The sequence below is a fragment of the Ictalurus punctatus genome, chromosome 24 (genome assembly GCF_001660625.3).
Source record: "Ictalurus punctatus breed USDA103 chromosome 24, Coco_2.0, whole genome shotgun sequence".
Classification (NCBI taxonomy): Eukaryota; Metazoa; Chordata; class Actinopteri; order Siluriformes; family Ictaluridae; genus Ictalurus; species Ictalurus punctatus.
The window spans coordinates 8,609,179-8,636,926 of NC_030439.2; the positions used below are offsets into that span (position 1 = coordinate 8,609,179).

Here is a 27,748-nt window from a genome sequence, read left to right on the forward strand (position 1 = left end):
CATGCATGTAGCTACTTTTATTTTTCTGGGGTTTTGGAGGGTGTGAGGGTCGTGGTGGGTGGTAAATACTGCAAGATGTAGATGAATATATATATATATATATATATATATATATATATGTACAGTATCTTACAAAAGTGAGTACACCCCTTTTTCACTTAGGACATTTTCACTTAGGGTTGTACTCACTTTTGCTGCCGGTGGTTTAGACATTAATGGCTGTGTGTTGAGTTATTTTGAGGGGACAGTAAATTTACACTATTACACAAGCTGTACACCCACTACTTTACATTGTAGCAAAGTGTCATTTCTTCAGTGTTGTCACATGAAAAGATATAATCAAATATTTACAAAAATGTGAGGGGTGTACTCACTTTTGTGAGATACTGTATATATATATATATATATATATATATATATATATATATATATATATATATATATATATATATATATATATTAGCACATCTGCCATACTAAAGAATTGATATATTTCATCGGCAACTACACAATGAAGAGTTTTACATTTTACATAAAAGCTTACTCTTGCACACAGTTTTTTGTTATGTTAATCACAGCTGTGACTATTTCTAGTTTGACTGTAACAACCTAACAGTGGGAATGACTAAATGAAATGAGTAATCACTACTCAAATATGTTTAAATGTCAGATTTACTTATCTGAATAAAGTTATGAGACATCAGTACAGTAACTGAACATTGTTTAAAGAGCTCAGTCATTTGGGAGTGAAATTATAAATAAGCACAACTCAAGTTCTAATTATTCAAATAATATTAGTTTAAACCTAGATCAAACTTTGTTCTCTTACACTGATCAGCCATAACATTAAAACCATTGAAAGATGACATTAATAGCATTGATTATCTCATTACAATGGCATTGGTCAAGGGGTGGGATATATTAGGCAGCAAGTGAACAGTTAGTTCTCGAAGTTGATGTGTTGGAAGCAGGAAAAAATGGTGAGCGTAAGGATCTGAGTGACTTTGGCAAGGTCCTAATTGTCTTGGCTAAACGACTGGGTCAGAGCATCTCTAAAACGGCAGGTCTCGTGGGGTGTTCCGAGTATGCAGTAGTTAGTACCTACCAGTACCTTCCTTGGTCCAAGGAAGGACAACGACAAAAATAGTTCAGGAATGGTTTGAGGAACATGACAAAGATTTCAAGGTGTTGACTTGGCTTCCTAATTCCCCAGATCTCAATCTGATCAGGCATCTATGGGACATGCTGGACAAACAAGTCCAATACATGGAGGCCCCACGTCGCAACTTACAGTACATAAAGGATCTGCTGCTAACATCTTGGTGCCAGATACCACAGCACACCTTCATAGTCCTTGTGGAGTCCATGCCTCGATGGGTCAGAGCTGTTTTGGTGGCACAATGGGAACCTACACAATATTAGGCAGGTGGTTTTAAAGTTATGGCTATACATTGAAACAACTCATAGAAAATAACAAGTAACAACTAGTGTATAATATAACCCAGATGTATCCAATGATTACTGTTTTATTTTGGTGAAGCTGAGGCCATGGAGTCAGGTGACTGTTTGTGTGAACGTGTAACTAGTGAACCATGCATTTTAGATCCAGGCCTTTAGCTTATTCCAAACCATTTAATCGCACACTGCAGGTTCCTAATACACCACCACCTTAAAATCAGCAAAGGACGTTGGCTTTCAGAAAGCACTCATGCACAGCCACCAACAAAAATAATTACCAGAGAACCAGTAGACCTCTAGCCAGCCAGATTGGTGTTAAATCAGGTTAATTAAAACTGTGTTAAGCAACAAATCTGAAAATCTGTGATCTGTAACATAAGAATGTGTACAAAAAAAATAAAGTAGTAATTCACCAGTAAGAAAATGCTACAGTACACTGCTTATCAAGTGAAAATATCTTGCATAGTCAAATGTATCTAGTTGTTCCTATTATACGATTACAAAAAAGCTATTATAAGAGCATTAAACTTATTTATAGATATATATATATTTTTTTTTTTACTAATTTCAAGTTTGAAATAGCCTTGTTCTATTGCCAGATACATTTTAAACATTTATTTCTAATAATAAGAAAATGTATCTAGTAATAGAATAAGAAAATGTAAAGCTTGAAATTACTAAAAAATCTCTAAATAAAAATAGGTTTGATAGCCTTATATTTGGTTTATTGTACCTCAGTAGGAAATGCTAGATGCATTTCACTGTATGCAAGATATTTTCACTTTCTAAGATTTTTTTGCAACATAGCAGTGAGTTAACTGATTAGCCTTTCCTAATTCCTAATTATACTGTGGTTTTGAGATCCTGCTAGATTTTCACTGCAATTGCAACAATTTTAGGGATTTAATTTCTTTTACAATGGACACTATCAATATGTAAAATGTGTCACTGTGTAATTCAAGACCAGCTAGAGTTTGGGTTGCTCTCATTTTTTTAAATCAGTGATGTATCCTGGTTCTCCAGAAAGCCTGGTATGAGGTTTTTTTTTGTTGTTTTTGTTTGTTTGTTTGTTTTTTCAATGACTGTACACAAGGGTAAAAGTCATAACAGGGATTAAAAGTGAAGCTAAAATGTCCTTGAGGCCCTCTACTGGCTGGTTGCATTACAATTTTTAACCCCACCCATTCCCATGTCACTGAATGCAAAAAGACAAGTTACATTTCCGCAAATTCTTTTCAGGAACATTGTTCTGTCGTTTCAAGTTCAGTTGACCCTGATATCTCCCTCAGTATTTCTCCTTAAGATAAATGTGTTTAATAGGAGTTATTTTGTGATTTGTGATTTGATAAAGGGGCGTGATTGATGAGGTGATTGACATGTTTTAAACTTGTTGTACTGGTATTATAACTAGCAAGTCAATGTGGGTGATGGCAAAAACCAGGGCAGTTAACACTAGCTGAATTTCATGACAGTTTACTATTGATTGAACGACATTTGAGAACACTCAAAGTAGCTTGGTATGGTTAGCCAGTCACAAATATTTTCCAGAAAATATATGTTGCGTTGAGTGTAAATGTTGACTGATGTTTATCAGTATAACTTAAGTTGGTATGTTACATTAGCTACTTATACTTATATTATTTTGATTGAAATGATAATGTCAGCTAGCTAGTAAATGGTAGCTCAGTCAGTCATGAATCAAAGCTCTAAAAATGTTTACGTGCGCAAATTATGCAGCTACAATTTAGCACTTTATATGCTGTACATGCCACCTTTATCTTGTGTGTGCATTCCCAACATTGAACAATATAGTGTCCATCACAAATATAGGCAGGCGAGAGATGGACCCACTGTCTGACCGGCCGTATCTACTAGGCATGCTCTGGCTCCAATTTCCACAAGATGGAGACTCCCATTTTGACCAAAAAAACTGACATGAAAAAATAATATAGTATTTTTGTGTGTTACCTCATATTTATCACCCAGGTGTACTAAAAAGTTAAAATATTAATGGGAATATACTTCAAATATAATTTTCTCATATTAATTCATACCGCTGCCAATTATTGTTGCACAGCTATATTTTACAAAGATTTTTGCAGAGTATTTTGCGATTTTTTTTTTTTTAATAAAGGATCAAACAATAAAGACAATTATTCACAGTCTTCTTTGCTCATATTTACCAAGGGTGCCAATATTAGTGGAGGGCACTGTATATCTCCCAGTCAATCAAGCTAGCACATCTCTCCTTGTTCATTTATAGCCTAGCCTAAGGGTTAAATACATGAGCAATTCAAAAAGAGACAATGGATTGATTTATTTCACATGAAGAGGGTTTTAATTTCCTGCTTCTGTAGCTAACTCCTTTAATTATGTATGATACAAAACAAATTAAGATGCTTTCCATCACAGGCTTCAGCTTTATGAATATATTTGCAAATGTTTGCATATATGTATATATGAATTTATATGCAAAAAAAAAAAAAAAAATCTAGACAGCACTGGTACTGCTGCAAGATCATTTATTTAAAAGGCCAGTGTATATATAGTGCATGTACAGTATGATGTTATGTGCAGTACAAGATGAGACAATTTACCATAAACTAGCGTCTAGGTACAGTAGTAAAGAGGTTCCGAAAAGGTATAGCTATAGACTACGTGTACCTAATAAAGTGGATGCTGAGTGTAATAGTATCAATGAAAAAGGTATCAAGCAGATTTAGTAATGCAAGCACATTTTGAAATATTACTCGTATTAGTGCGTGCTGTACTTCAGATGAGAATCAAACACATGGGTGACACATTTGTGATGTATGGAGAAACCTTTACAACCCTGTAATAATATTTTACAGCAAAATGCTCAGTTGTCTGGCAGAGAGGCAACCCAGACTAGATAAATTACATGTAATTTCCAGCTTGACATTTTTAGATAAGGGATCTTGTGTGCTGTTGTTAGTGTCACTAAAGCATCCATCAAAAAGCATAATTCTTCCATCACTGGCCACAAACCATTCACAATTGTGAAGCCATTTTAGGGTGAATTGTTGAGTCGGTGTTTGATATTTGTTCTGTCATATTGCAAAAAAAAAAACCCAAAACAGATTTGCTGATATGCCTTGTGATATGTTCCGTATCTTAGCTGACAAAGAAGCCACATAACGCTCTCAAATCTCAAGCCCACATACTGTATATAGAGTATCAGAGCAGATTTCCCCCAGGTTTCTCCACTGAGAGCTCAGGACATAAGTATAAGGGAGACTTGTCAGGAGGAAATACCCCTCCCTGCTGAGCACCCCACTGACTCCTGCCAATATGGACTGTTGGACAATTACCAGGTTCCAAGCAACAGCTCCGGTGAGACAGCCAGCTGATGACCAAAAGGGTGACATTTCTAACTCATGTCCCCTTCTTGTGAACAACATTAGGGATCGATGCATCAAAACAGTTCGGATTTGAACAACACAGGCGAAATGTCAGTAACAATTAGCCCAGTGGCTTGTTGGCAGGGGAAGAAATGACCTGCTGTTCAATGGCCTTTGGTTGGAGTCTGGCTTCAGCAATATTAATTCTCTTCACAGAAGAAGAGGTAGTAAAGTAGGCCATACTCTTCACTAAACCACTGAATAAGTGTCTGCAGCTTTTAGCTTCCTTTAGGAAGGAGCAAGTCTAATGTCAATGGTTCTACAGTATAATGAATGGGGTTGCCCTTGTGATTTTTAGACTTATGTGTGGATTTGCTTATATCTTTGAGGCAAGCAGTGATGCATGCAGACAAGGTCTGTAATCAAATTACGGTTGAATGATAGCATGACAACCAAATTCGGAGTAACAAACGGGCACGCTACTGCGACTGAAGCCTAGAGGTAGGATTCTCAGCCAAGGCTGAAGAAGTAACACAAAGAGCATCCATCTTCATAACTCTGTTCTTGAGTGGTAAAGCTCAGCAAAGCAGAAAAATGCATGAATTAATGAAATAACATGGTTAGATGAAGCTTTCTTTGGTATACCTTGATGCGCCTTATTAAAAAAAAAAAGCTGGAACATTAAGGAAGGAATGTTTGTCTTACAACACTCAGTGGGACGGTGGTTAGGCACATTTGCCTTGCACCTCTGGGGTTGGGGGTTCGAATCCCACATCTGCGTGCACAGAGTTTGTGTGCTTCTAACCATGTTTCCTCTGGGTACTCCAGTTTACTCCCCCAGTCCAAAGATATGCATTGTAGGTTGACTGGCATATCCAAATTGTCCTTAGTGTATGAATGTGTGTGCGATTGTGCCCATCCAGGGTGTCCCCTGACTTGTGCCCCGAGTCTCCTGGAATAGGCTCCCCACAACCCTGTGTAGGATAAGTGGTAGGGAAAATGGATGCATCGATATTCATTCATTCCTGAGGAACTACTTTATGCAAGTCAGGGTCATGGTGGATATGGAGCTAATCCCAGGAACACTGGGACTCTGACTGGCTGGTGGGAATATACCCTGGATTTGCCACCAGTCTATCACAGGGCACCACACACACACACACACACACACAAACACATTCACGCCTTGGGGCAATTTAGAGCATGCCGTATGCACCTATTGGCATGACTTTAGGAGGAAATCCACACAAACACAGCGAGAACACACACACAAAAAAACATAATATTATCAAACAACTCTGAGTAAATAGAAACAGCCAGCAGACACATACCTTTGTAATATCAGAGATCCAGTTTGGCATGTGTGTTGTACCAAGACCTGGACTCTTTGATATAATCTGGTCAGTATTATTGGCTACATCCGGAGACATTATATTTGTCTGCTTCTGCCCCACTGAAATTATATTTGTCTGCTGTCCTGCATATTTTGTGGAAAAAGTGCTTTCCCTGCAGTGTAGGCACATTTCAGCACTAGTTGTCAGCTCTCAGCTACAAGAGACATTAAATATAATTTAAACAACAGTCATTCACTGGAACTTGAGTGCATATCAGGTTATTCTGACCAGACGAGGCAGAGAAAGAATGGAGAGACTATAGCACCATCTCTCAACAGCATACACAGATTTAAATGACAAAGTGAACCGCATCATTCTAGCGGTCCATTATGAGCCACAGGAAGTTAATTGCCAGCCATATAAAAGAGGTAAATTGCGCTGCAGCCAAAAGATGCTGAAATCATACATCTGAAAATGAAGCAACACCTTTTCATCTGACAGCTCCAGACAGATCTGGGTTTATTTCAAGTCGCTACTTTTTTCTTTTCTTTTTTCAAATACCACACTCCAAGCTAAGCTCTAGAACCGGTAACCTTTGTGCTTACCCTTGAGAATGGCGCCAGGAGCGTTTGGAGGCATTGCGCACAAAGCTTTCTAGTCTTACTAGGATGAAAAGGTTAATGAACTTCCATTAATTGTATCAGTATTATTTTGATGGCAACTGTTAACCCAATTGATCTCATCTCTGATTACATTACACTAATTGTAGACTCATGGTCAGGTTCTGCTGATTAGAGAGACAGACTGTATGGGGCCTGGCTAATTGGGGGGAAAATGAGAGATTCTCTCTTTCTCTCTCTCTCTTGCTCTCTCACAACATTTGGGTTGTGCATGCCACGTTCAGATATCAGTCAGCTATAAATACTTGACGTTGCAAACAACAGAGCTGGTAACAATGTCTGATGAGGCAAGGAGGAGCCGGGAATATTTTACATATACTCTATCGTAACAAATAGAAACGAAATGCCAACTGTATCCAAATGTACCAAAATGATTCACAGTCTCAGTGTTTCACCAGAAAGTGTTCGTTTCATACAGGATTGTCATCATTTATATAAATATAATCTGCAGATTCAGTGTTTTTTTTTTTTTTTTTCAGAATCAGACAAAACCTAGTGAGAAATGAGTTAGTCAGAATCGCTGATGGAAAATCTCAGCGCTTGCTCAACGAGTCACTCGAGGTGCCATAAATTTGACATCAGGGTGGAGTATTCTCTCACGAGCATGGCCGACTAAAAATGGACACGCTGAAGTGGAGCTTAATAATGAAAGGAGTGGCTGCTCTTAGCATCAAACCTTCGAGGCTTTGACTAAGACCTCCCAACGTGAAAATCGTGTTACAAGGATTTTTGCCTGTGCGAGCTTAAGCCTCATCTGATACAGTCTTTCCACAGGGGGAATGAGACCTGTCGACTTTAAAGCTCCTCTAACGAAATACAATCCAATGGAAAAGCAGCAGATTAGATCATGGGATTAAAGGGTCTTCATGCTTATTTGTCTTGATGTCTTGATGACTGTATTCGGAGAGAGACAGAGACTAAGAGAGAAAGAGAGAGAGAGAGAGAGTGAGAGAAAGAGAGAGAGAGAGAGAGAGAGAGAGAGAGAGAGAGAGAGAGAGTCAGACAGACAGACAGAATAAAGCAACCTTTTGACTTTGACTTTGAGAGACAGAGAGAGAGAAATAGAAAGAGAGAGACATTGAGAGACACAGAAAGAGAAAGCGAGAGACAGAGATATTTCACCTTAAATGTCCTTTTCATTACTTTCTTCTACTGTCTCATATAAATTGTCTGCAGGGAGAGAGACAGAGCTTGATAGTACTACATCTACATCTTCAGTAAGGAGAGAGAGAGAGAGAGAGAGAGAGTACTATCAAACTGTCTCTCATCCTGCTGACAATCTCTGAGACAGTAGAAGAAAGTATTGAAAGGGACATTTAAGGTGAAATCTCTCTCTCTCTCTCTCTCTCTCTCTCTCTCTCTCTCTCACACACACACACACACACACACACACACACACACACACCTTACTGGAAACGTATATTCAAAATGAAATGAAGGCGCTTCATCAGTAAGGGAACTCAGTGCCACTCATGATGTAAAGGTAGTTTTGGATAAGATGTCAGGACACGTGCACAGCGTGTGGCTTTAATAAAAAAAAAAAAAAAAAAAAAAAAAAAAAAAAAAAAAAAAAAAGGCCGACAAACGCGCAAGGAATACGAGAACACGACGTGACGTCAGGCGTCGTCTTTAAGCATGTCCCAGGCGGTGGACGCGCGTCGGAGCCGCTGCGGAGAACTTTGGAGCAGACGCCACGCAAGCTGGAGGAAGCGCCGTGGCTTTGGGACGACATGTTTTGGGAAACTTTGAAGAAGAATGCTTCTTTTGAGTGCGGGACATTCAGTCCCCAGCGCGGATTGTGTGGATTATTATGCGTGTGGTCGTACACAGGGAGTATCGCGCGAATCACACGCGACTGCAGCTCGCATTTAAAAGTGCAGGAGCACTGGGTTCTCCTTCGAGCACATTTAAACTAAACCGCTTTTCCTAGCGCATTGCGAGCGCGCAAGACTACGTGAGTTAAAGTGCTTTCAACAAACGTGTCACTTTGGAATTGGAAAGGTTGATTTCATCCAGCTGGCAGAATGAGATTTAAGTTGAGGAGTCACCGCCGCGCGCTCGGAGTTTACTCCGAGGGGAAAATGTGGCGCGCGAGAATCAAGGAGCAACTCGAAGGCTAAAACCATGCTGCGCTTTACCCCATGGAGAAATGGCCAATAGGGTTCTGTCCAGCCGCGCGGCCCCGTCCTCCAGCTCCAAGTTCAGCAGCAGGTTCATGTTCATCTTCACGCTCTCACTGTCCTTCACGTACGTGTGCTACAGCGTGCTGTTCTGCTCGGCTCCAGTCATGCCGAGCAGCCGGTTTGAGGAGCGGCGGTGCGCGCGCGGAGACAGCGCCAACGCCAAGAAGCTGCTGCAGAGGTCAGCTGCGTGCGCGGAGGCACGGAACTCGAGCCGAAGTGAACTCAAAGCAACGGCGGCTCCACTGCGTCTAGCTCCGAACAGGAGCGAGCTGTCGGGCACGCGGAGCTCGCGTGCGCGCGGTGCCGACACGGCGCGCTCTAAACCGGCCAATGTTTCCACAGTTAGCGCGAGCGCGCAGCGGTACGGCAACAAGAAGCTGCCCAACGCGCTGATCGTGGGCGTGAAGAAGGGCGGCACGCGCGCCGTTCTGGAGTTCATCCGCATCCACCCGGATGTGCGCGCCCTCGGCACCGAGCCGCACTTCTTCGACCGGAACTACGACAAAGGCATGGACTGGTACAGGTAAGCACTTAGAGCGCAGGAACCCACACAGTGACCCAGACTGTCCATGTGAATGAACACTCGCACTGTGCATGTGCAAAACCTCATATATTATATAATGTCTTCTAATGACAGGGGGAAGTGTTCTGTACACCTGATAAGTCATGCACGAAAATAATCAGTTAGCACTAATTATTTATTTTATTTTCACTTTATTTACTTGCAAGTTAAGATGATAAGAATGTGCATATTTATTTATATGCACTCTAAAAATGGGTACTAAACTTCATTCCTTGGTGTGGACGTGAGACCCTTTTGCACACCTTTTGTAACTTTTAATATAAACCTAGAAAAGTGGATTTTGTGTAGCTTTAAGGTCAAAGGTAATTATGGTCCAACTGTGAACCTTAAAGGTACACTACTGTATATCCACATATATTACAGCTAAAATATATATAATAAAGGTCTAAAAGAGAAGTGTACTACCTCAGTGATGTGGAGAGGTACCATTTTTTTCCTGAGAAAGTACATTTAGGCAAATCACATAAACATATTTACATATAGAGATGTACATACTGTATATAAACAGATAGAAATGCATGAGCAGAAAATGAAACGCAAGCTAAGCCACAGCTGCTGAGGTGAAGCGATTCAAACTAGATCATACTAAGAAGCAAAGAGTCAAGGTGAAATTATGGCAAAGGATTGCAGTGTTTGATGTCAGAAGGAAAATCTTTTTTTTTTTTTTTTGCCCCAGTAGTAAAGTTACTGCACATTAAACCACACCCAGCAGTCGAAGTTGTTGAGCACCATCCTGCAAATCGGAGCCTTCCATCTTTTGTGACGGGGAGCCGTTGAAATGCACCTTCGGGACCCATCGGGCTGGTAGCTGAGCCTGCCCTGGCCGTGTGCTATATAAGGCTAGGGAGTGTGATACTCTGCGAGAGTGCATCAGACCTCCCACTAGCAGTGCTGCCCACGGCTCAGGGCTCAGTAATTACACATACATCACAGCCCTGCCGAAACCGGCACGGAGAGAGCAAGAGCGAGCGTTAGAATTCATCTGAGTCTTCAGGATGCGCTGAAGAGAAAGGTAATGCAGGTAATCACCTGCTAACAGACGTTCAGGACGGCAGAACACATTCTGAGGTACTACAGGGGCCACTTGTGTAACTCATAACCTGCTGCTCTGAGAACGACTGAGACACGTGTGTGTGAGGTGTCCTAATCAGAGTCGTTGTATTTGGAAACATCTACAACTGCAAGAGAAAATCTGTGCTGTAAAAAAAGATGGAAATTTGCCATACCATGTGATCAAGACACAAATGATACAAAGGTGGCTGAAAAACAGGAAATGCACTTTTCAGTGGCATTTAGAAAAACATCAATGCGTCGAATGTAAAAAAGAGGTCTAAGTGTTATGAGTTGCAAAATATATGCTACCAAATAATAGACACGCTGGGCAATATAAATATGATATCAATATCATGGTCAAATAGTACATGCTGAGAATATTGTGCGTATCATCAGTACTGCTGTAACTTCTATAAGTACTACAAGTTGTTTGATGTTTCCCTTGTGTCTTAAATAACACATTGCTGTGCAGGGTTTTTAGGTGGGCCCTGCTGCTTTGCAGGCAAACATCAGCAAATATGAATGTCACAATATTTTTGCGATATCACCCACTGCTGTATTCTGCTCCTATACCTAGATTTTTTTTTTTTTTTTTACTAAAATGTACTAATATAAAAAAAAAAAAAAACACTGTTTGTTTTCAAATACTCCACACTCTTATTGGGCGGCTGTGATTCAGGTGGTAGAGCAGGTTGTTCATTAATTGTAGGGTTGGGGGTTCGATTCCCAGCCCACATGACTCCACATGTTGCTCCCAATGGCAGGCTAGTGCTTTGCATGGCAGCTCTGCTGTCATTGGTGTGTGTGTGAATGGTTGAATGAGACACAGTGTAAAGTGCTTTGTAGAACCGCTAAGGTTAAAAATATGCTATATAAGGACAAACCATTTATGCCACCTTTACCACCTCCTGTTTCAGGAATAAGTACACACACACACACACACACACACATACATACGCACACACACAAAACTATCAATGCTATTTGTGGACTGCTTAATTAAAAAGCCACAGAGGCCAAGACACTGAAACAGTTCCTCTAATTGTCCCTAAAAGCAATTTTCCTTTAGCTTGTGACATCTTGCGATAAAGGCTGTAAGCACTGGTTGATTAAGTCAAAACATCCTTAGAAAGTTCCCTAACAATGGGTTTCAATCTTCTTATTCATTTTACTCCAGTCTTGTTAATGACATCCGTTAAATTCTGTGCACGATATCCGGGACAGTGTTCATGGGGCTCACCTACGAGCCGCGCTCCCTGGTGCTACTTTCTGAAATAACGAGATCCCCATTATCCCAAGAATGGCACGAGGCTAATGTGGTTAATTGTTGAGTTTTTGAACAGGATAAATGCTGCATTGTTTATTGGTGTCTTTTTCAGAAAAGGATAATGTCCTTATTTCATTGTTTGTATTTTGGACATCCACCACACGTCTTTCTGCCGCCTGGAGAAATGAACATTTTCCAAAAGCTAGATTTTCCCCCTGGTTTTATCAAATGAAACAAATAAATAATGCTCCACACCATGGAAAACTTAAAAGAGCATCATGCTTCTATTGATTTTTACTGAAGCCCTTCAAGTAGATTTTCAGAAAAAGTGCTCAAATCGTGAGAGAAGCCTTTTAACATTTGCTGCAGGCCCAGAGTTTCCTCCTGGTCTTGCGTTAATTGGCTCGGAGGAGGAGGAGGCAGGGGAGAAACGCTGCAGTCAGGGAGGTTGACAAGGACAGAAAGTTGGGCGAAGCTCATTTAGCAGGATAAAAAAAAACCCTACATATCCTTTCTCGAACATATGACTTAGCCTGCCACCTTCACTAATGGGAATTCCTGATCTGAGTAGAAGTCTGAGAGATGGTGAGATTACTGTAAAATAACCAGCACTACTCTCTTGTCGATGTGACTGTAGAGGTATATATTTTTTTAGCTTAAATTACTCATTAGGGCTGAGTGGCACCATTTTGGTCAAGGAGATTTTTCTATATCATAAAAAAGCACATCACACTTAATGTAATATACAGCAATTATACTGCAGTATCATATTTTGTTCATATTGTTCAACCCTAATAGCTATTAGAGTTGCACAGTATACTACGGTAGTATCGTGATACTAAAGCTTCAAAATGCCACCGATGTCACTGTATATTTTTAAACGGTTGTATCGTAAGTAATGTTGTATGTGCGGCAGTTAATACTATTTTCACCAAAACAGCACATCTCACTGCTTTTGTAGAATACACAAAGGTTAGTGACACTTCATTTAACCTGAATTCTTTCAATTAATCTTTAAAGACTTCCTGTTTGCTTGTAAGCAAGCTAATGTTACGCTAAACGCTGTGTGGAAATACTCAAATTAGCTGTGTTTGATAGTAAGCGAGCTAAGCAGAGCTCTGTTTTCATTGAAATTTATGTATTTCTGTAAATTTGGTTCATTTTGTAAATTTGAATTATGAATTAACACAATATTGCGTGGTATCGTGATACTTCAGCTGGTATAGTATCATAAGATATATTTATGCTATCTTTACAACCTTAATAGCTAGGTAAGTCCACAACACTGCAAATAACAAACTCATGTCAGTAAACTCATTGTGTACATTTTCATGGCACAGTTCTTCTAACACAAACGCTGTGCACACATGCCATATTATCATCTAAGATAGTTAGAAGATAAGTTAGATGTTAGTGCGCTGACTAAATACATAATGAAACTGTCAGTTCTGCATCTCATGAATGTGCTCGGTGGCACTCAGAGCTCAGGCATTAAATAAAGTACAGGCATTAATGCATGGCTCGCACGCTTTCAGGTGGCCCCGCCAGACATTTGCATTTCTACCTCGCAATGAGTGAAGCCAGTCTGCCTCTCATTATGCCATGCTAATGTTCCCATTATTTTCTGCTGCTTTGCATCGAGTCTTAAGCTGAGAGCTGGGAAGAAGAAAAAAAAACCCTCTAAAGTAGCAAGTAAACAGTGTGAAAAGTTTGGCTAAACTGACGAGTCCTCGGGGAAAAGTGTGAGATTTATATAGCGTGCTGCTTTATGAAAAATTCATCAAAAACACTGACATAAATTAATTAACCAAAAAGCTCATTGGACAATATGCAGCCTGTGGGTCTGTGATGGAGAAGGCCGTCCTAAGGGCTCTGTTAGAAAATGAAAGGAATTTGTTTGCCGTTGCTTTTCTCCTCCTCTCCAAAGCAAGGAATAGTCTGTGTGCCTTTGAAATGAAAGATTAATATATCCCATTATTTAAGGCTACAGCACGTATATACAATACATACAATTCATTTGATAATTTTCGACTGAAATGAATTTTCCAGAAAGTATTGTCTATTTTTTGTTTTGTGTGAAAGCATGTCTTTCAGTATCGTATGTCAGCATGGATACGCTATACAAGTTAGTAGCTCAGACCACGAAAAATATATTGACTGGATGGTTATTCAGCTTGACTCTGTATCCGTAATGCGACAACAACAAGAACCATTCTGATTAATCTCACACAATAGAAACAGTAAAAGCATTATTAGGAAGCTATCACGATCACTACACAGCTACTGAAAAACTGGTTTATTGTCACTCATTTGCGTTCTGTTGAGCACAGATGGCTTAGTATATCTTTCTTTCTCCCTACACCCACACTCACACACAGATGTGTCATGATAGAAAGGATTAAACATGCTGATTTTGTTGGACCGACGATAACCAACCTACAGCACGAAACGTTTAGGTTTGTCGCTGTCACGTTTTGTTCTCGGTTGTTGTTTTGTTACACAGTAAATCAGCAAATGTCAGCAAGTGAAAACATCTATGCAGTGGTGCTTGAAAGTTTGTGAACCCTTTAGAATTTTCTATATATCTGCATAAATATGACCTAAAACATCATCAGATTTTCACACAAGTCCTAAAAGTAGACAAAGAGAACCTAATTAAACAAATGAGACAAAAATATTATACTTGGTCTTTTACTTATTGTGGAAAATGATCCAATATTACATATCTGTGAGTGGCAAAAGTATGTGAACCTCGAGGATTAGCAGTTCATTTGAAGGTGAAATTAGAGTCAGGTGTTTTCAATCAATGGGATGACAGTCAAGGTGAGTGAGTGTCCTGTTTTATTTAAAGAACAGGGATCTATCAGAGTCTCATCTTCACAACACATGTTTGTGGAAGTGTATCATGTCACAAACAAAGGAGATTTCTGAGGACCTCAAAAAAAACAACAATGGTGTGCATGGCAGGACTGCAAGGAGAAAACCCACTGCTCTCCAGAAAGACCATCACTGCCCCTCTGTGATTTGCTAAAGATCATGTGGACAAGCCAGTAGGCTGTTGGAAAAAATGTTTTGTGGATGGATGTGACCAAAATAGAATTTATGGTTTAAATGAGAAGTGTTATGTTTGGAGAAAGGAAAACACTTCATTCCAGTATAAGAACCTTATCCCATCTGTGAAACATGGTGGTGGTAGTATCATGGTTTGGACCTGTTTTGCTGCATCTGGTCCAGGACAACTTCCCATCAATGATGGAAGAATGACTTCTGAATTATACCAGTGAATTCTACAGGAAAATGTCAGGACATCTGTCTGTGAACTGAATCTCAAGAGAATGTGGGACATGCAGCAAGAGAATGACCCTAAGCACACAAGTCATTCTACCAAAGAATGATTAAAAAGAATAAAGTTAATGTTTTGGAATGGCCAAGTCAAAGTCCTGATCTTAATCCAATAGAAATGTTGTGGAAGGACCTGAAGCAAGCAGTTCATGTGAGGAAACCCACCAACATCCCAGAGTTGAAGCTGTTCTGTACTGAGGAAGTGGCTAAAATTCCTCGAAGCCGATGTGCAGGACTGATCAACAGTTACAGGAAACATTTAGCTGCAGTTAATGCTGCACAAGGGGTCACACCAGATACTAAAAGCAAAAGTTCACATATGGTATGCACTTATGTACATACTTTTGCCACTCACAGATATGTAATATTGGATCCTTTTCCTCAATAAATAAATGACCAAGTATAATATTTTTGTCTCACTTGTTTAATTAGGTTCTCTTTATCTACTTTTAGGACTTGTGTGAAAATATGATGATGTTTTAGATCATATTTATGCAGAAATACAGAAAATTCTAAAGGGTTCGCAAACTTTCAAGCACCACTGTAGTCAAATGTATCTCGTATTTCCTATTATAAGATTACAGTAAACCAAATATGAGATTATTCAACCTATTTCTAGACATTTCTAAACTAATTTGAAGATTTCCTTATTCTATTGGCAGGTAATTTAGCTTATTTCTTGAAAAATTAGCAAAATAACAATAAAACAAGATCATTTTAAGCTTGAATTTATTTATTTATTTATTTTAATTGCATAGGAATAGTTTTAATGATTTGGTTATATTTGGTTTATAAGACAAGCTAGATTTCAGTATATTCACAGTATTTCCACTTGCTGTCATTTCTGCAGTGTAGCCAGTATAAAATCACGATCATAGTTTGATGTAATGAAGAGTATTATAGTTAAAAGGAAAGAATGTCCAAAAATGTGCATTTTCATTGGACTGACTAAATTTGATGGTCTTGATGGTTCAAGCCTGCCATCCTGTTGGAAGTTGACACATGAAGTATGCCTATTTGATCAAAACAATCTGGTAAAAATCATATTTTGTGATTTATTTGTTTTAATATGTTTTGTTTTTTTTCCAAATGGCAGCCCACCATCATGTTTTCTCTGAATCCAACCCATCCTCCAGCACTTTACTTTATAATTATAGAGAATCTGAAAAAACCTGAAGTATTGAACCACCAATCAAGACCCACTGAAAATGTCTAACCATGTTTACTGTAGGCAATTCAGTTGTTGTGCTGTGTGTGTGTGTGTGTGTGTGTGTGTGTGTGTGTGTGTGTGTGTGTGTGTACGCACAGGTGGCATCATTAGTGTATGACACTACAACCAAAACATACACATGTGAACAGCCAAAAAAACACTGCTGTCGTTAGCTATTAGACTGAAAACGATGACCGCTGTTCGACCAAGTGTCGGATGGAGAAAAGGATGGAGCAATTAAGTGAGGAGGAATTAGTACTGAAAAGTGGAGGCATATCTCTATTGGCACTTCAGGTTTTTTTTTTTTTTTTAATGTCTCAATGTCTCAGCAAGACCGGCTTTTACAGATAAATTGTAAGAGTAGTTTTAATGAGGATTACATTTTAATCCTACTCGAGTATATGTGTATAGATGGAGATATACTTTAGCAGACACTCTTAAGCAGCTTATTCTTAATTTTTTATATATATATATATATATATATATATATATATATATATATATATATATATATATATATATATATATATATAAATAATTAAGAATAAGCTGCTTAAGAGTGTCTGCTAAAGTATATCTTCATCTATGAGTGTATATACTCATCATCATTCTTATTAGGATCACCTGTACACCTGCTCATTTATGCAGTTGTAACGTAATGAGACGGATGTAATTGCAGTAAAGAGCTTTATTATGAGAGATATAGGCAGACAAATCCAAATAGCATGGTCAAAACAGGCAAAGGGTCATCAGGGCGATCAGGCAAACAGGCTAGAGCAGGTAAGGCAGAAATCAACAACAAAGGCAAAGCAGAATCAAAACCAGAACAGACCAAACAATGGACCGGCTTAGTGACATACAGAGACAATGGCAACTGAACGTATTACTTCACGAAGACCTTGTGAATGAGCAGTCTCTTAAGTAGTGTGGTGTGATTGTCAGTGTGATTGAGAACAGGTGTGGGTGTGTGATTAGTTCTCAGGAGGAGGTGCCGTGTCTGTGTGTTCCATTGGGAGTTGTAGTCATCTGCCATGTTTATAGTTTGTGGTGCATTCTGGGAAATGGAGTCGCTAGTCTGCCTTGACTTGACAGCAATTATCTAATCAGCTAATTTTGTGGCAGCAGCACAATGCATACAATCATGCAGATACAGGTCAGGAGCTTCAGTTAATGTTCACATCAAACATCAGAACGGGGGAAAAATGTGATCTCTGTGACTTTAACCGTGGCATGGTTGTGGTACCAGAAGGGCTGGTTTGAGTATTTCAGAAACTGCTGATCTCCTGGGATTTCTCCTGGGAACAGTCTCTAGAAAAACAAAAAACCATCCTGTGAGCTGAGGGTCTGCAGGCTGAAACACCCTGTTGATGAGAGATCAGAGGAGAATGACAAGACTGATGGTCTTCAGTAACTCAAATAATCACTCTTTACAACCATGGTGAGCAGAAAAGCATCTCAGTATGCACAAAACATCAAAGCTTGAGGTGGATATGCTACAACAGCAGAAGACCACATCAGGTTCCACTCGTGTCAGCCAAGAACAGGAATCGGAGGCTATCATGGGCCCAGACTCACCCAAACTGGACAGTTGAAGATTGGAAAAAAAATCACCTGGACTTTTACCAGTCTTCAACTGTCCAGTTTGGGTGAGTCTGTTACTTCTGCTACTATTACTTCTACTATTACTTAAAGATGAGCACTTAAGTCAGAAATAGGCTATGGTCTAAGAATAACATAAGGCTAAAACTCTGTTATATAAGATTTAGTACAGCAAAGGAAGCAGTACAAGGATTTTATTTATTTATTTACTTACTTACTAACACTCCTGCCATCTGGCAGAATGTACCGGAGCGTCCATGCCTCCACCACCAGACTTCACGACAGCTTCTTCCCTGCGGCAATCAGATTACTCAACACACTGTTGCTTTCCAACACTCACCTGGACTAATCAAACCCTTCCCAACTCCCACCATCACACAACCGTCACTGCACACCTGCACTGATGCTGCTATGGGACACTTTTTACTATTGAGACACTTTTTTGTTGCTACCTCTCACATGATATTGCTGCTAGACTTTTCTTCAGTCTTCACTCTAAAGACAATTGCTTCCACTGGTTCTCCCTTATAACACTGTTCTGTTGTCCTGTCTGGTCAATGTGCATTGCTCTATGTATTTATTGTCCTGTGCGTTTTGCACTCGTCCTGCATTTTATGTAGGCCTGGGTTATAAGTTACTGGAGAAACAACATTTCGCTCCAAAGTATATGAGCTACTGCTTACAGAGGAATGATAGTAAAATAAAACCGCTGCACTTGACCTTTTTTTTTTTTTTTTTTGTAGTGTAGTACTGTACACTATGTAGGATGTAGTTCTAAAAATAAGCCTCATTTATGAAATTGGTTATTAATGGATTTATTCACAAATCATTCATAGGAGCATTTACACACATACACACACACACACACACACACACACACACACACACACACAATGGAATTCATTCACTGTAATTTTGGAAAAACGTTCACATCCAACTCGTCCTCCTGAGTGGGTGTAAATTCACATAAGAAGTCTAGCTAATGTAAACCTCAGCTGATCAGTTTCAAATCATATCATTTGCAGTGTGTTACTGAGCATTTTCAGTATATGCAGATTATGCAGTCAGGTTTAAATAGCTTGTGTGCTGACTTGAACTTGGATCTAGGTGAAATCTAGTTTATGACAGTTTCTGACATTGAACAGGAGCAATTCTGCAATCTATACAGTATTCACTGCAGTGCATTCCCATGCAATAATATATATATATATATGTAGTAAAACCTACACCTACATGTAACGATTTCAGTTTTAACTAAAGTTCACTAAATTGTCACTAAGAGCCTTGCATAAAGTCACTCGCAAATACCTCTTATGTCTATCACCAACAGCAGCATAGTGAAGGCTGTGCTGGTTCAAAGCCAGAAAAGATTTCAGATGCAAAGACTTTATAATAGAATAATAAAAGGTTTTTCAAGGCAGAGCAAGCAAAGCTACAAGTGAAAACAAAGTGTTTACTTTCATCATGTTTTTTCTTCCCCAATTTTGTGAAAGACAGTCTTACTGACAGGAATGGGTAATAATGTAGATGGTACCAGGAAAACATGCATCGAGACTCTTCTCTGTCATGGCAGCCATGTGGTGGAACAAACTGTCGAACAGCCGAGTCACTGTCTGTCCTTAAACAAAGATATGAAGTCCTACCTCTTCACTAAGCACTTCAATGTTTTCTTGCTGTATAACATCTGCTGTAACATCTGCTGTAACTTTTACAATATTGTTGCTGCATTAACTCTTACTAACTCTTCTCTAACTATATGTTTTAGCTTGATAGTATCCTTTGATTCCGGATGCACTCGAATGCTCTCAGTTTTGTACAGCAGCTCCATATGGCAGGTGCTTTTGGCTTGATTACAAACATTTAAGAAAATGTAGGGAAATGGCTGCAGATTGCTCCAGTGCTCGAAGCCGAAACTGACTCATGAGTCTCTTCCTATGTAGTGACCTCAGTGCTCAAATTCTCAACAAAAAAGCCCTATTCTGGAGGAAACTATACACAGAAACATTCAGTGCCTTGCAAATGTATTCAACCCCCTTTAGCAGATTTGACTGGATTACAAATGACACTTACACAGATTGTTCCAGTCAGCAGTCCCATTCCGGTCTATTGCAAACCAATATGCTCTTAAAGTACATTTTCAAAGTCAAAATCCATTATTTGTTAGCAGATCATTGGGAATAAAATAAAAATAAACTGGAAAATGCTACTTACATATGTATTCAATCCCTTCAGACCAGTACTTGGTAGAACCACCTTGTGCTGCAGTCTCTTGAGGTTCCTACCAGCTTCGGGAGTGATTTTTGCCCATTCTTCCTACTAGACTTGCTCCAGGTTCTTCAGTTTGGTTGCATGACACTTATGGACTGTAATTTTCAAACAGTGAAAGGTGAAATAACTCCCAAGCTTAAGTTTTTTTTTTAGCAGACTGAAGCAGCTTGTCTTGGATTATCTCTCTGTATTTTGCTTCATCCATTCTCCTTTCAATTTTAACAAGATGCCCAGTCCCGGCTGAGGAAACGCATCCCCACAGCATGATGCTGCCATCCCCATGCCTCACTGTTGGGATGGTGTTTGATGAGGAATGAACAGTGTTCAGTTTGCACCACACATAGCGTTTAGAATTTTGCTTATTAAAGCTCAGTTTTTGATCACATCTGACCACAAACTTTTTTAATGATTCACAGGTAGAGGCCAATTGTGTCCTCATTAGGATGACATCTTTCATATGCATAAACTTGGGGGCTCCCACAGAAAGGTGTTGAATAATTAAGCAAACAGTTTTTAGTTAGTAATTTTTGTCACAGAGTATTTTCTTACATAAAACCAATATTACTTTAATTCATTTTGAGGGTCAGTCTTTTACAATAAAATGTGACACAACACAAAATATTAAAGTGTCATTTGTAATACAGACAAGCCTGATGATTTTTAAGGAGGTTGAATACTTGTATGTTTATACTGTATGTTTATGGGAAGCAGCTACCACTAGATTCTTAACTTTAATATATTTTCTATAAACCAGTGTACTCCAACAAAGCATCAAAAAAAAAACTTTTTTTCTCCCCTTCGCATCTCTATTTGTTCAATTACACTCCCAATCAGTGATCCCATCACTGCAAAAAAATGACAGCAAGTGAAAATATCTTGAATATAGTCAAATTTATCTAGTACCTCCTATTGTAAGATTAAAATTAACCAAATATATTATTAAACTTGTTTCTAGACATTTTTCTACTCGAAATGTGCAGATAAGTTTTCTAATTTTAAGCAATCATTTTTTAGAGAGAAGCAAAATTATCTGCCTGAATCAGATAATTTAAAGCTTGAAATGTGTAACAGCATCTAAAAACGGGCAGAATAATCTTCTATTTGATTTACAGTAATTTCATAATAAGAAGAGTTTGATAGATTTTCCCATCTTTAAGATATTTTAACTTGCTAAGATATTTTTTTTCCAAAAGTTCTTACTCAAATTATGAGGGGTACGTTAAATTACCTAAGCAAACATCGGGTTAAACTGAAACAAGTAGATCTCTTCCTTGAGCGTCAACAACATTTGACCTTGCTGTGACATTGACCCTGTTTGGATCAATTCCATCATCGAATCAGGTCATCTGCTGGTTACAGTGATTACTCCATAGAAATCCAACAAACATTTGTTCTTGAGATATCCATGCCAAGTGAATCTCAGATGGATGGAAGGACGAACAACCCAAAAACATCATTAGTGCCAAAGGCATAAAAATAAAGAAAAAAGTGTCAAGTAATAGATAGAAAAAGGAAATGTACATATTTTTTTTCCTTTTATGTTAACAAGATATTAAATAAGATATTTTTTTCATTAATGCATTTTGTATATGCAGTATTTAGCTTAGCACTGGTTAAACAACCCAAAATCCTTTGCTAACAACATTGTCTCTCGCTTCCAAATTCATAACTATTATAAAGGTAACGATTAGGAAAATAACTCTTCTTAATATGATTTAAAATCAATCAAAATCCAGCTACTAATCATGCTCGCTTGTTTGAATCTGTGTGAATTTCTGAAAAAGTTCTAGACGGCATACTTGCATTACAAATCATACGATCTACAGTTCTCTAAAGCACTGTTATCTCAATATGCTGTAAGTCTGAGTCATGACGTGTTGTTGTACAAGCTTCCATTCCTTTGAAAAATGACTGTGTGAGTCCAGGCTACGTGGTATTCCATCCATCATCCAGTAGACATCAGCTCTTCGAGAGCTTCCCCTCTCTGGGACCGTAGCTGAAGTAAATGATACCAAAAATATCACAGCGGCACCAAAGAGCAAAAAAAAAAAAGACATTTCCGCTCCAGCACAAATGAGTTTGTGGGTTGACAAGTTGAGGACCTCTTCATTTTTATAGTCTATACTGAAGAGTCTCTTTGAGTATAAAATCCATGGATCCTTCTCTCATCTGAGAGTGTTAAAGTGCAAAGGGAAATGTTTCACAATGAAGTATAAAGAACACTCAGATCAGTCAGTTTGTCAGTTCAGTCTCTTTCAGTGGCAGCAGCAATAAAGTTATAATCTAATTGGAAGCGTTACTAAGCCATTGTTTGTTTTTTGGTGCATAGGTTTCAATTCGAATATACTCCATACATACATTTCATTAAAGATTTTGTGGGAAAACCCTTTTATTACCACACCTGTATAGATAGAATGTGACATGACTCATTCACCAGGAGTGTGGATGATGTATGGTATTAATATAAGTGAGGTTTTTTTTTATTCAATCAATAGGACACAGAATTCAATGCTCTCAAAAAATTAAGGCTAGCCATTAAAAAAACTTTGTGCAGAATGAAATACTGCTTTCTTCGCACTTCTCGTCTCTTCTCTCCTATTCTCTTCTCACATCACTACTCACTTGTCTTTTTTTTAGAAAAGGAAAAGGTGATATATTACAGTTCCTTAAATAACTGCAAGTTTTTCCCCTTTCAATGTATTGGAAATGGATTGCTTTTGCATAATATTGCAAATGGGAAGAAGGAACATTCACTGATATGAGTTTAGTTTAGCTTTGAGTTCATTCATCATGTCGTAGGGTAGCATTTCCATCTCACAGCTCCAGCTCAATCCTGAGTTCAAGTTACTGTCTCCATACCTCTGAGTGCTCCAGTTTCCTCCCATCTCGCAAAACATGATAGTAGGTGGATTGGATATGCTAAATTGTCTCTAGGTCTGAATGTGCGTTCATGGTGCTCTGCAATGGTCTCATCCTGGGTGAATTCACAGCTCGGGGATAGGCTCCGGATCCACAGCAACTCTGACCAGGATAAAGGTTACTGAAGATCAATGATTGAATCGTACAATAGCCTGTATTTTCTGTACCAACTCACCTGAGGGAAAAACAGATGCATGACTAGGATGTATTTAGCTGAATACCTCCGAATCTTTGTTTGTGGCCTGTTGAAGTCTCACTCTGTCATGTGCGTTGCATTCATATATACTATATGGCCAAAAATATGTGGTCACCCTCTCACCCATATGTGGTTCTTCCCCAAAATGTTTCCACAAAGTTGGAATCACACAATTGTATAGAATGTGTTTGTATGCTGTATCATTAAAATTTCCCTTCACTGGAACTAAAGAGGCCCAAACCTGTTCCAGCATGACAATGTACCTGTACACAATGCGAGCTCCATGAAGATGTGGTTTGCCAAGGTTGGAGTGGAAGAGTTCAAGAGTCCTGAACAGAGCCCTGACGTCAACCCCACTGAGCACCTTTGGGATGAACTGAAACCCTGACTGCACCCCAGACCTCCTCACCTGACATCAGTACCTCTTGTGGATGAATGTGCAAATCCCCATAGTCATGCTCCAAAATCTAGTGGAAAGCCTTTTCAAATGAGTCAAGGTTGTTTATATTAATACCCATGGTTTTGGAATGGGATGTTTAAACACAGATTAAGGTCTGATAGTGACTTTTGGACTTATAGTGTACTTTCCATCTCCAGGAAGACAGGAACTCAACATGATTTACAAATGGAAAATATGGTGGAAGAACCACTTGTGTGCACCAGTGCTAAATGGTGGTCATGGAATTTGTTTTAAACCACCTCAAGCCAAACTCAAATGGTGGTAATGTAATTTGTCTCAAACCACCTCAAACTGCCTCAGTTGCAGTGGAATGAGAAGATTTGCTATATTGTGTGGTCCCTACACAGTACAGTTTCTGTCCAGGGCTTCTCTAGAAGAGTTTATGGTTGTGGAAATTGTCAATTAGTGTAGGCTGTATCTCATAGTAGATCTTCTGCTCTTATACCATGCTTTCTACAGGCTCTTCTTCTTTATTGGATGTTCAGGCTCCAGCACATTAAAACGTGACTCTTTTAATATACATAGCAACATTCCGAGAGGTGTGTGAACTGTTTAACAAATTGCACTTCCTGTGTTGTGTGCTTCATTAATCCAGCTGACATCAATATGAGGGGGAAATTTAAATGAGTAATGTGAATGTGAGAAGATGTGAGAGCAAGTTCAATTGAGTTTATTGTGCTTACAAAAATGGCAACAAAATATTTTTTGTTATTTGTGTGGAAAAACTATTGCAATCACTCAAGGTTTTAATAACTGTATTCTCAAAAGTTTGTGGACACCTGACCATGACCCCCGTATGTGGGTCTTTCCCAAACTTTTGATACAAAGTTGGAGGCACATGATTGTCTAGGCTGTGGCTCAAGTGGTAGAGCAGATTGTCCACTATTGCAGCATTAGTGGTTTGAGTCCCGGCCCACATGAATCCACATGCCGAAGTGTCCTTGGGCAAGACACTGAAACCCGTTGGGTTGGCAGGTTAGTGCCTTGCATGGCAGCTCTGCTATCATTTGTGTGTGTGTGTGTGTGTGTGTGTGTGTGTGTGTGTGTGTGTGTGTGTGTGAGAATAAGACACAGTGTAAATAGCTTTGCAGAACCGCTAAGGTTAAAAGGCGCTATATGAGTACAGACCATTTACCATTTTAGAATGTCTTTGTATGCTGTAGCATTAAAATTTCCCTTCTAACTAAGATGCTCAAACCAGTTCCAGTATGACCATACCCCAGTACACAAGGTGAGCTCCATGAAGACGTGGTTTGAGAAGGTTGGACTGGAAGAACTCAAGTGTCCTGCACAGAGCCCTGACCTCAACCCCACTGAACACCTTTGGGATGTAACGGAACACCAAATGCACCCCAGATCCCCTCACCCAACATCACTAATGCTCTCATAAAAAGAATACAAATCCTCACAGCCATGCTCCGAAATCTAGCGGAGAGCCTTCCCAGAAGAGTGCCGCTTATTATAACAGCAAAGAGCTAATAAATCTGGAATGGGATGTTCAACAAGCACATATGGATGTAATGGACAGGTGTCCAGGTATCTTAAGAGTTTTAGGTGCTTTTGTGGTGTTTTGTGTATTTTCTTTGGGAAGCGAGGTGTACGTAATGTGTAATTTGATTGAAAGGCAGTATGTGTTTCGGAACATTATTAGCAGTCCATTGAAGTAGAGCATTGAAGTAACTTCAGAGAAATGTGTTATACAGTATCAGCAGAAAAAAAAATTATATGATAGTTAATTCATTTAAAAAGTGTTCTTATTGCTATAATGACACCTCTGTTTATGTTCATATTAAAGCTCACCTACGAACTGTGTGAATGACTCCAAATTGACTATTGCTGGATTTTATTTTATTTTTTCGCTGTGGCTCAGTGGCTGCTGATTAATGGTCAGACATCCTGCCAGAAGAAAATGTGGGTGAATGAAATATTAATGAGCTAATGTATTCCAGAGGAGCCAGAATTAAGCCATTCCTCTTTATCAGTCCAGGGGAGTGTGGACTGCAATTAGTAATTAGTTTGTTCACTGGCTGCAGGATTATTTCAGACCTTGTTTATTGGAGCATTTCACAGCTTACACTCTCCCCCTCCCCCACCACCATCACCACCACCACACACATCTTCGTGATTTCTCAGGTCCAGACTTGTTTCAGGTAGACTCAAGCACAATCATTCTGTCATATCCTTTGTATATTTAACAAGCTGCTGCTCTGTGACAGAGGCAAGAATAGGAGGCAGAGGCTTGGCACGTATGAGGGCTACATTTATTACTACAAGAGTGGTTTAAAATGAATGTACGTTTGTATGCTCATGTAAGACTCCTTGAAATCACTGTATTAGAACATTGTATTAATCTGTATATAATTCTGACTGTTGGGACTTGATCAGGCATGAAGATTTACAGATTGAGTGTACTGTAGATACGTGAAGAACAGGTTGAAGGCAGCTTGTACACAGTAAATTAACTAAACCAGCAGTGTTTGCATAATCGCCTGAACCTTTAGTCTATGATATTGTTGGGCTCTGTGCTGTCTGGTTAATCAGTAACATCTGCTCTCCTACGGGAAATGCAGGGCATTGTTTAAGTCTCAGCTTGCGTTTGCTAACTGACCATGATTGATGCTTTCCAATTTAAAAAAACAATCAGATCAGTGGCATCTTAAACGTGACTGTCCAAATCTCTACCTCATCATAAAACACATTCATTAGCACAGTAAGGCTCTGATTAATTATGTAGAAAACCTGTCACCATTATCTTATTCACCGTTCGGTCTGCAAGTAATGCAGTACTGCTAAGCCTAAAGCATACATTATCCAGATATGCCAAGGTTAACCTCTGGCTCAAGGTACAACATTTTCTGTGTATGTGTTTGAATGAATAAGACCAAAACAAATGTAAGACAGCGGTCATCCATACACTGATTCTGTGTGTCAGGTTAAAGCTCATACTACACCAGATTTCAGAAATCAATGGAAGCTTTAAAATGCTGTGCTATTTAAATCCCTCAGCTTTTACCAACTACTGTTTTATCCCAATTCCAGCTATGCAGTGTATAGTACAGGTACTGAGACTAACCTGTATACCTACTTTTGAAAGTTACTGTAAATACAAATGTAATACAGCCATCTTTCACTTTCTTTTCCTCATCTTGCACACACGTCAGACCACATGTACTGTACACCATATGGAGCTAACTGAACAGCGGCTTATGACTACAGTCAGAGTTAACAGTAATATATCCTGCAAAGCTGGAGACAGTTTCCTCCTATCTCTTCTGGCGTGGTGAGTGTATATTTATACATATGTAGCATCCCTTATTTCAGCGTTTGCTCAGGAACTCAAGGGTCAGCCTTCTCTATTAGAATTGCTAGCCTTATTAGCTATCCCTCACAGATCCCACACTGTATCTTATAACTCGCAGGCCTCAACACTTCATACACTTTGACGCAAACACTGCTTTGTTCAAAGGCCTACTTCTTATACAATCACCCAGTGTTTCACAGAGCACATGTTAACGGTGCTAATTACAATAGTCATTCGTGCACTATGCATAGGGTATAACATAAATGCAATGTGCACGCTACCTAATGCACTATATGAACAAAATATAGCAGGGAAAAAACAGAGCTGAAGGTGAACCTGTGTGCACAAAGACTTCTGGTATCAATCAAAAAACTTAGTAAAATTACCAGAGTTACTTTTTTGCTTGAACGTCTGACATATATGTGTCTCAACCAATAGGAGACAGTCTTACAGAGGCTTTAGTCATGCACAATACATGTTCAAGTAGATGAAGCAGAACGTAATAGCGATTGTCAGCTCTCATTCAAAGATAA

The 27,748-nt window shown here is 39.1% G+C and overlaps 1 protein-coding gene across 1 annotated transcript in view; it reads left to right on the forward strand.

Moving 5' to 3' along the window:
• Window positions 1–8,418: 8,418 nt before the first annotated feature.
• hs3st2 (heparan sulfate (glucosamine) 3-O-sulfotransferase 2) overlaps window positions 8,419–27,748 on the forward strand; it is a 32,653-nt gene continuing 13,323 nt past the window's right edge. Inside the window, exon 1 of the mRNA XM_017454030.3 lies at window positions 8,419–9,540. Within this exon, the coding sequence (XP_017309519.1) occupies window positions 8,984–9,540 (557 nt within the window). The 5' untranslated portion in view covers window positions 8,419–8,983. The remainder of the gene's footprint in view (window positions 9,541–27,748) is intronic.